At 33.4% G+C, this 11174-nt stretch overlaps 1 protein-coding gene across 1 annotated transcript; it reads right to left on the bottom strand.

Moving 5' to 3' along the window:
- Position 1: 1 nt before the first annotated feature.
- Positions 2-9766, bottom strand: LOC100376761 (centromere protein H-like). Its single transcript, XM_002731454.3, has 7 exons — positions 9682-9766; positions 7278-7389; positions 4586-4687; positions 4359-4430; positions 2785-2978; positions 1502-1604; positions 2-595 (listed from the first exon to the last, which is right to left on the bottom strand). Exons 2-7 carry the CDS (start codon positions 7373-7375, stop codon positions 445-447), a joined length of 720 nt encoding a protein of 239 aa, XP_002731500.1. The 5' UTR covers positions 7376-7389; positions 9682-9766; the 3' UTR covers positions 2-444.
- Positions 9767-11174: the final 1408 nt, after the last annotated feature.

The raw sequence follows: 11174 nt of genomic DNA on the forward strand, positions 1-11174 counted from the left end.
CTTCATACCACTAGTTCCCTGTTTTCATAAAAAATTTGCAAAATAATCCTGTAGTAGTCATTCAGAAGATTGGGACAAAAATAGCCAAATCTTTTGAGTAAAAACTAAAAAAATTACTTCAATTTTGTTTGTTGGCTTTAAAATTAGGGTTCATTTCCAGAAATATTGAGAATATAAGAAAAGCGCAGACATACATGTACATTTCCCGCAATTTGAGCAAATTGAAATCCATATAATATGTCACATGATAAGTCCCTAATTAGGTTCCATGAATGCTCTCAGAGTGCAACTTTACAGAGTCATTGTGTCTGCATACACTTGAATATTGTCTAAATAAACCAATTTAACACCTTGCATATGTTCCGATGACCGTCACCCTAAAAATACCCAAACGACAAAAATTTTCCAAAAAGCTAAAACAACAAGCAATTGTCACTCTTCCTCCTATGGGTCAAATGGTTTTCCTAGGCTAATAACTGTTTTTGAAAGTTTATCGTCTTCAGCCCAGTTGATCCCACTGCCAACAATAATCCCCTGGAAGATACCTCGGACCAATTCAGTGTTTACGCGGAGTTCTTCAAGTTCTTCTTTAACCCTTGAATTACAAAAATTAAATAAAATGGAGCATGTTAATTTCAATTTGTGTCAAGCTTGCAAACATTATTCCATTCATCAATCAGCCATGTACTCAATCTTCTGAACTAAAGATGGCATAGTCACCACGTTGTGTCATATGTGAAGTTGGGCCCTATGCATTATTTACATATATATCATAAACATAAATTATGTGTATTCACAAAAATTTAAATGTGGTCGATGCATGTGGTGCTTTAAAGTTCCATTTCCACTTTGTTTTATAATCAGAACACCTCCCATTGATTATTGTGATCAACATGAAAAATGATAAAATCAGTTAGTATGGCAACAAATTTTGTAAAGCATTTGACAGAAACAAACTTGGGCGATTGGGTGTCCAATCACCAAATCCAATATAATTGTCATTGTTGTAATCACTCAAGGCCACTTAACTGCCTGTTGCAGAAGTGATTTTTAGGATAGAGTACATTCCGCTTGTGTTGATTTCACAGCATAATGTTTTTTTAAAGAAGTGATGAGCACTTTAATTTAATCCACATGGCCGTTTGAACGGGAACTAATAAAGTCTTTTCTAGGGTGTTAACTACATGAACGCCATGTAATATCGCAATTGTGATTTGATGTGGTTTTCCTGACAACAAATGATTTTGTAATCGTAGATTTTAATCTAAAAATTCTACCAGCCAACATAACTTTGTATACTAACTTTCATGTTTCAAATCTAATTATTTAGAAGCTTAGAGTTTTCACAGTATTACAACATTTTATGTGTAATTGTGTTAACATATTGCCTGTCAACGTCTTTTTTCCCATTGATTTTGATACGCCTGCAGAGGTTTTCACCTGGCAATGTGTTATTTATATACACTGATTGGTTTTGTGTAAAATAGTACATTATGCTTACCTTTTCAAATCATCACTCGCTACGGCATCATCAGTATTGTCTCCTCTGTTTTCTTTCATTTGCTGCAAGCGTGCCACTGCCTCTTGGTTTGTCTTGTTAATGTCTGACAAGATAATAAACACAGTTCAGTACTAGTCACTGTGGTATAAAGGTCAGTACACAAGGCAATTCATAAGGCATAGCATCACCAAGATGGGTGAGGTAATGTCACCTTAAAAAATCATCATGTAGGTCAGGGAACTCATTCTTTGTCGCTAAAATTAGTGGCTTTGTAGACATGCTATTGTTTCCTTGCATCATGTGTTGCTCGATACATGTATGTGACCTCACATCATTGCCAAAAACTCATAGCCAAAAAGCTCTGATAAAAGGCATGATCACAAATGATATGGCAAACAGTACCCTCATATTTCAATCACTAACACACTGAAACCTCACAAAAAGCAAAATTTCATCAAAATTAAGTTGTTATTTTTCAGGAGATCATTACTGACATTCTCATGAAAAACTATTTGGAAGTGTTTTTTTCTTCAGCGAAAATATTGGTAATACTGGGGGTAATACTGAAACAGGAAACGTGTGTTTTGTTTATGTATTTGTGATTTATTTTAATGAGCAGTAAGTTTTCAACCATTTTTCCATGCTAAATACCAGGGCAACCAGAAAAGCAATTTTGAGCCCTGTGAGGAATATGTCCAACTATTAGGCGAAAACAACTCAGATTCAAACACAATGTGCGGATAATTAAAACTACAGTCAAACCTTGATTATCTGAACACTGATTATCTGAATTGGAATATTGTCAGATTCTGAGAAAAATAATTGCATGAAATATAAAAATGGTGGATATTATTTCACTTCAAATAAGGACACCTCCACCAAATATAGTGAGACTTTTGATAAGCAAATGAGTTTTTTTACTTTCCCGTGTCATTACAAATATCACTGTCATGTTCCCAGGAATATTGTAAGGGAAATTGATAGGAAGAAATGACATCTGCTGTAAATGCGCTGTTGTTTGCAAATGGTCGCTGACATCTTATTAAGAGTGAGAGAGCTACAAGACTTATTTTTTGCCCCAAGACAGTGTTTTATTCCTCATCGCCATCATGTTCACTGTTCCAAATACTATGGTCTCCATGATCCCTTGAAAATTGGAAGCAATGATGGAAGGAATTTGAACTTTATTTGGAGGCAAAAATAAGTCTTGTGGCTCTCTCAAAACTTTTCAGCTGCCATTTGTAAATATAAATTTAACAAGCACATAAAATAAGCATGCCTACCGAAAGACTGTTTGGTACACTCGTCTAGTTCTGCCCGCAATGCAGCCATTTCTTTGTTTTCCTTTAGAATCTTCTGAGACAAGTTAAATTGCTTTTCTGCCATCTCTATAATTACTTTTTGTTCACTTTCATCAAAGTCTTCACACTCGTCTGCAGGCAGCAGTGCTTCTTCCAACATGCAGGAATCTAATACACTTAAAATTAATTAAAGACATAATAATAACTCCATTATTAAAGAGGGGTATGATTAAACAATTCTTGATATTAGCACAAAGCACATAAAAAGTAGAGATATTCAAACTTGTTTTTGTGAAAACGATAATTTTGTAAAACCATTCTGAATTAAAAATCGGTGGAATTGCATTACAATTGAGCTTTTTTTTTCAGAATTTTGAATTGTCGATTATGGGAAATAATTCACCGAAATCTCAAATTCTTGTGAGAAAGTTTGCTAGTCATACCCTCTGAGCGCCCTAATATATTTCACACAAATTTCGAAACAACATATTTTGCACATTTTCCTTTAACTTTCTATAACTCTTTTGCTAATCTTGGACCAAATTGGTATAATTTCCAGTAATTTCTTAATAATAATTTTGAAAAAAAAAATATTTTTTTTTTTTTTTCAGCAAGGATTTGGGGAATTTGTATTCCTGATAAGTTAATGCAAATACTTCGATGTACCATGTACAAAAAGGACACTATCAGCCTATATCAATGTCTGAACAAACAACTTTGTCTTATCCCTAGGGCAGGGGATTTTATTTCTCAACCACCCCTTTTTGGGGATTTCAGTATTTTGACACAGGCACAGTTCGCTAATATCCTCATGAAAATTGGCATTTTATGATAAAGTCAGTTCTATGATTCGTAAAAACAAGTGATATTTCAGTGCATGTATCTCTACATAACTAGAGAGTAAGGAGCTGAAACATCACATTGTTGATGCAAATTACCTGTGGATGTGAATTTAACAGATAATTTATACATTTTTAAAAGATCTTTCAAACTCAAATTGCAGTTGAAAATTATTTGACTGACCATTTGTCATTACTAATGTTGGGTATCTGGAGGCAGATAATTGAACACACTCTTAAACTGTCCATCACTACAACTATGGACACAATAGCATTTATATTGTTGGAGCGTAGCAAGTTGGGAGTCTGCACTCACAAGCAGGGATGCACAAAGTACCACATATCAGACTTTTATATTATACATGTCTGAAATTTGCTTATCTTTTATCATTATCACTGTTTTGTACTCAGTGCACACTAACATCATTAATGCAAAAAATGTCTGTTGTTGTATCAGAGACGAGTCTTTGTTGAATGTGAAATATGAAGCTTCAGGGCAGGAAAACAGTGAATTAGAGTCTACCCATTGAATTTGAATCTACATTCAAATATGAATATGAAGCTTCAGGGCAGGAAAACAGTGAATTATAGTCTACCCATTGAATTTGAATCTACATTCAAATATGAATATGAAACTTCAGGGCAGATAGTCTACCCATTGAATTTGAATCTACATATTTAAAATTCACATAAAACATTCATGAGTTTTTAACTTACGATTGTAATTGGAATTCCTCAGCAGCATGATTTTCTGACACTTTCAATGAATGAGTTTGAAGACTAGCAATCCTGAAAAACAAAACCAATGTCAATGTTGTTATACATTTCCTCGTTGGACGTGTTTGTATCATGTGATACTTTCCTGATTTGGTAATCTCTAATTCAATCTCTATACTACATACTATGCAGTTATTTTCTTATTCTTATTCTTGTTACTAACTTACTTCTCACCCAGTTCATCCAAGTCATCTGTTGATGACACACTACGCTTATACTCGCATAGTACTTCATGTGCGGCTTTTTGATGTTCAAGCCATTCTTTATACCTAAAAACAAAATAACATAAATTGAATATAATAACAATAGTGTCAATGTTCTCCCCAAAGTGTTTTAGCGTAGTGGGGCCGCTACTCTATTATTTATGCCGCTACTCTGAGAGATTGCCCACTACTCTGAGAGATCGCCCGCTACTCTGAGAGATTGCCCACTACTCTGAGAGATTGCCCGCTACTCTGAGAGATCGCCAGCTACTCTGAGAGATTGCCCGCTACTTTGAGAGATTGCCCGCTACTCTATGGCATTTCCTGTTACTCTTTGTTTTAGCTTATAAATACACATGCGAATCTGTTAGTCAGCGTCATCAGCGTCCGGTACTGTGAGCCAAATCAGGTGTGAATGGAAACAGTGATTACGCAAAGACAATGGACTAATACAGCTTCGTACTTCAACAATAAACACTTTCGCCATATTTAATGGAGGTAATCGTGAGCATTTTCTCAGTAGCATATTCGGCTTGAAGCAGCAACGATGTCAAGCAGCAGAAATATTACGTTGTGGTTCTGCGTAGAACACCCTGCTGGGCCCCCTGGTTCCGATCGATAAACCCACCAGCAACACGGTTGCCGGTACCCCTGTAGGTCGTGGTACTAAACGTGTCTAAGATGACGTTACAACATAAGGTGCAAAAAGAAGAAAATCTGGATTTGATGCACAATAAAATATACTAAGTGAAACATCCGATGGCAAAGGTAAAAAAGTATTTATTTGTAGCGTAATTTTGACCTAGTTTAGTAAACTTTTGTATGGCTTCATTTTTTTACGATCGTCGAAACATTTTTTTTGGAAACTCATTTTTTTCTGGAAGTTCAAAAATTGTTGACTACGATTTATCAAAATAACTAATACTAGTATTGTGTTTTGAAATAGGTAAATTTTATCGTGGCAATTTTTTAGACTTTAATAAAGTTTAGCCACTTTTCAAAATGGCGGCAATTTGTTTATTTTCATGTTGATCGTGACGATATTTAATTTTTTAAATACAAGTATTGATTCGCCCCTATTTCTTATCTTTTAGGAATGCTGTGTCACATACATGGAAAATTCAACTTAAAATCATCCAGAAATAGTTCTTTGGTGTGGAACTCTATGCCATGTATAAATATTACGAAATATGCTATCAATAAACACGCACACTTAGAGATGCACAAGAAGGCCATGTCATTAGAAGTGGGAAGCAAAGAAAATCACCGCGTTCTCAAAAGCAGACCACTGGGCTTCCATGAAAGTCAGAAGAATCATCATTACATAAAATGCACCACAGCAGCAGATTTTATGTCATCTTTTACATAAATTCGTTAAAAAATAAAGACACAATTTTATCCATGCAAGTCTGTCCTTATTGTTTTATTTATCTCCAGACATATGCTAATGAGTATGTAAATTATATGCAAATTAGCCGCCACTCTGAGACATTTTTCTGGGGAGAACACTGAGTGTATTGAGTGCAGTTCACAAAGGAAAACAAATGAATGAAACAAACAATTATTGAAGGGGCATACGTCAGCTGTATATTTTGCTAATTTGTCTTATTTTTCAATCAATGTTCAGAGTTATAATAAAAAACAGCAGTTACTATTATGTAGCCATAGACTTATTTATAGTCTGATTTTCGTTGATTATTTATGCTTATTTTGTTATTGACAGGGACTTTTCAATGAAAATTGGACAGGTTTGTAAAGATTTTGCCTGATAAATTTGTTAACTTTCTAAAATGTGGAGTGCCAGACAAAAAGTCTGTCACTGTTATATTTATTTAAAATTGCCTTTAGTGGTACTAAATGGCAAATACAAATGTCACCCAGTGGAAAAATTTAATTTTGCCTCGGAAAAGTACACATACATGTATTAGTACAATACCTCACACACATTCATCTTAAACCACAAAGATAACTACTATTACGAAATATTATAAAAGTATTTAGAAAATGCAGCTGATAATAAATGTGTCTGAATTACAGAAAAATCAAATACTTCAAATGTGACCAATAAATATATGTAATAACTTCATACTTTGAATTATGACACAGTATAAAATTGATTTGTGTATTTGTTTAGATTTATTATTGTTTTTAAATAAACAAAAAAGACTAAAATGGCTAAATTACAAAAAAAAAGCAGTGCTTGTGAAAAAAAAATGACCTATGATCCTTGCAAAGTTTGAATTGCTAATATGTTCAATTTGAATAATATTCGATAAGGTGGATGGAACACAGTGTGTGCATGATCCACTACACTCCAATATCTCTGTGTGTCCAGCAAAGTCTGAATCTATGTATTCTAATCTTTTGAACGACAACTAAATGATACAGCCATCCGGGTCTAGAAAAGTTGAACAATAAAAGTGGCAAATGGAAAATATAATAATGCAGCGGCCAACATTTTCATTTTGACTAACTTTAATTATATTAGTTTCTGATTGGTTAGACTGGTTATTCTAGCAATAGATCTAGTTAAGTTAATGTCACTGGTTAGAAACCTAAAAGAAGTGTAAATAACTTGAAAATGATATTTACTGTATACTGGATCAATATAATTTGGATGAAGTATTAGTATAAACACAATTACATGTACCGGTACCTCTTTTTCTTTAATAATAATTTATGGACATTGAGATCTGCCTCAGCTGTATCATCCTCATTGGTCTCATTTTCAAGTACATTGTGTGATGTATTCATACTTGTATTGAAAGCTGAAAATAAAAACAAAAAAAATGCAAGTAAAATATCCTGAAACAGTTCCTACCACCAGAAACAAATTGTAGAACTTTCATCCATCTTTTTAAAAGGTGTATTCAACCAATATTATTGTACGGGTCTGAAATCTGGGGCCATGAAATTCAAGATTACAACAAATGGGACAAAACAATAACAGAAAAAACACAATTGAATTTTTACAAACAACTACTAGGACTGAACAAATTTGTGGCAAACATTGCATGCAGAGCCGAAGTAGGAGAATTCCCACTCTTAGTAGATATTCAGATCAATTTAATAAAATACTGGACTCGTATCAGTAAATTACCAGACAATAATATCACAAAACAAGCATACCTTGAACAAAAGAAATCCAATTTACAATGGTACTCTTCAATACAAAAAATGATGAACAACATGAACTTTTCACGAGAACAACAGAATGATTGGTTAACAAAACATATACAGCAAATTGGCAAAGTTGTCAAACAAAAATACATAAATTTCTGGAGAAAAAATATAACTGAAAAAACAAAGCTGAGAACTTATGAAAAATTCAAAGACTCTTATAATTTTGAAAAATACTTAGATGTGCTAAATTTGAAACAAAGAATTTCAATGACAAAATTTCGAACTAGTAATCACATTTTAGCAATAGAAAAAGGGAGACATATGCAACCAAAAATACCTACTGAAAATAGAATTTGCAAACAATGTTCACAGAATGAAATAGAAGATGAACTGCACTTTGTTATAAAATGTCCACAATATAAAGTAATACGCCAACAAATCATACAAGACATTATATTTCCACAAGAAACCCAGGATGATCTCCAGAAATTTAATTTCTTGATGACTTCAAAAGATGATGTAATAATAAAAAAGATTGGCAACTATATTCATAATGCATTTCAATCAAGAAATAAAAATGCCATTTGATATGTAACACTTGCTTTATCTTTTTTAACAACTAACTTTCTTTTTGTAGTAGTAGTTATCACAACTAATCTTTATTGCTATTAACTGATAGAAACATTGTATTTCTAAGGATGCAATAAAGTTATTATTATTATTATTACATTGTATGTATATTGCAATAATTCAGGGATATACTAGTAGGAAAATTTAATTTATGTGGTATCAGCCCAATGAAAAATGTTTTTTGCTTCTCGTTGTTCATTCTTTCCATGTATTTTTCTTGACATTATATTGTTGGCGATTACAAAGCATTGTTAATCACATGACAAATTAAAAAAAAAATGGCACAATGAATACACGTATGTATTATGAGAACATGTACGTGACTATAATATACAGTTTGTTATTCAGGTGTTGTTGCTTGTTTAGTACATGTATTTGGCAAATTGAGTTCGGGCGAGATGGAATCATGCGAGTTGGATTTGGTGCGGGCTAACTTTAAATTGTCAAGCCGGAAACGAGAGATCCCGGCACCAAAACCAACCAGGCACCACAATGTACGAGAGAACCCGGCACCACACGTACGACACCAATTTGAACAAACACGTATTTGTTTTGGATTTATGTCGATTTAACAAACATTTTTATTTTATTTGCAGATATACACATACTTTTAACCGGCTACTTGTACCTGTTTTTTTGGTTGTCAATTTTACGAAAATGTAAATTGTCGATTTGTCGGTTGCACGTACCGATACTTAGTAAATGTATTTATTATAGTTCTTAATTTAGATACGATACGACAAGTAAATAAATTATAATTTAATTTTACTAAAAAATACTGTGTTAATATAAAAAAAAAATCAGTTTGGTTCAAGACTCTTGCCTGCTAACCCACTCCAAATTACCCAGCCCGTCTTTATAATGGTATATCCAAACATGGACGTCCATTTACATACGCGCACTGACTGAATATCGCCCGAATCATGTCTTCTACTCAACAAATTACACGAAAATGAAATTTGTTTATCTACCACTCAAGTGACAGGGACTTGTACAGTAAGATTAGATTCATTCGCTCAAGTGCCATGCCGGGATCGTTTTGAGCCTATGTCATCGGATAGAAGTACTGTCACTGTCTTACATATAACGCTGTTGGATCCACGCTGTTGATCGCGGCATGGAGGTCCTTGATCGCGGCGAACTATATTGACATCGTACGTATTATGATATTTAACCCCCGATACACAGTCAAGCAGGGCTATGGCAAGGAATGATTTTGAAAAAGAAATGTCGCTGATTATACTCCTCCTAGCAGCCACAAATGTATCGTCGAGTATCTGTGCCCGGGGCTTCTGTGCTCTACATACCAATATCCTAAGTCAGGAAGCCATCAGTGAAACTCCAATGTTTTGGTTTTGATTTCGGCGGGTCATTATTTCCCAAGATGCATCAAATCTCGCTAAACAGTGAAGAACGTCGAGATTAATTAATGATATAGACCACCGATTGTACCACTCAATGCTACTCGATACAACAATATATATATATATTCTCGTAAACACTGCAATCATCAAATACACAGAAATTAAAAAATATTCGTATAGTCCCAAGGTGTTTTTTTGATGTCTCGCGTGATTTAGAAAATCGCCGCTGCTTGAGGGCGCTCTTTAAAAATGGCGGACAATTTGAATGACTGACTAAAAATATCCAGCGATCGTGACAGTGAATCGCAGCTCAACTTTCATACCTGTTATCGTACATACATATTACGGATTACGCAACATAGTTGCCCTCACTAGATTTCAACTGTAAGCGACGGGGTAAGATACATGATTCGGAGCAATAAATGCAATCTTTTTTAGCAACCGTAAAACTTGTTCCTCGCTCATGAGAAATAAACATTAGGTATTACACTCATTCATAAAAGCATGGTTTTATGTGATTTTTTAAATAAATTTCAAGCGACATTTGAAAACAACTTGATCACAACATCTTAGCGGATGCATACTGCCTGTATAGATATTTTTTACATGTTTGACAGTGAACCAACCAATATAATAATAATAATAATAATTGTTTATTGCATCGGCTTTAAAAATACCATTACAGCTCCCTGGAAATACACATTTCTTTCAGTATATAGCAATAGAAATATCAATCAATACAAATTAAATATAACAAATTTGTAAGAAGGATTAAAAAGGGTAAATAAATTTAAAAATATAATAAGTTAAAATCACATGTGTGAAGACGTATTCTGCAACATTTTTTTGTCTGTTATTTTTATTAAAAATTGAAATTTTTCATTATTAATGTAGTGTAAATTTTTTTTTTTTTTTTTGGGGGGGGGGGGGTTATATACGAGAATTAATCTTGTGTCATGTATAATATTGATTTGGGGTGTGTGTATCTGCCTGTTTCTATACCAAGGTCATGAATACTTATTTTGAATTTGGTTAGACTGATTCTTTGTGTAATATTTATAACAGTGGATTATAAATATTGTTCATAACAACAATTTTGCTTAAATTTTGAGTACACTATGTACATAATTTGCTATTTGATCGTCAATGATCAGTGTATTTTTGTTTTATTTGACATTTCATAATATTAATCAAATTTTTAGATTTTGAGTCTAAGATTGTCTCCTCTGTATCATACAATGAATTGTGATTAGTTTTTGTCAACATGCCTTTTATTGTTGACATTGAAATATAACTATTACATGTATGTGGATTTTTTTGTTCATTGTATGCCCATTTTGTTATATTGTACTGTCTTCTGGAAGTTCCTGTAGTCTTAACCAATATTTAAACATGGAAGTATGTGCTTCAGTCAGTAATGGATAACCACCAATCTC

Source organism: Saccoglossus kowalevskii, chromosome 13 (assembly GCF_978046115.1).
Source record: "Saccoglossus kowalevskii chromosome 13, keSacKowa6.1, whole genome shotgun sequence".
Taxonomy (NCBI): Eukaryota; Metazoa; Hemichordata; class Enteropneusta; family Harrimaniidae; genus Saccoglossus; species Saccoglossus kowalevskii.

Bases quoted from the DNA above. Each gene is read 5' to 3' on its own strand.
- LOC100376761 (XM_002731454.3), bottom strand. From the start codon at position 7,375: ATGAATACATCACACAATGTACTTGAAAATGAGACCAATGAGGATGAT. The intron at 4,688-7,277 runs GTACCGGTACAT...TTTTGTTTTTAG, and splicing joins TTATTATTAAAGAAAAAGAG to GTATAAAGAATGGCTTGAAC. The intron at 2,979-4,358 runs GTAAGTTAAAAA...ATTAATTTTAAG, and splicing joins GAGGAATTCCAATTACAATC to TGTATTAGATTCCTGCATGT.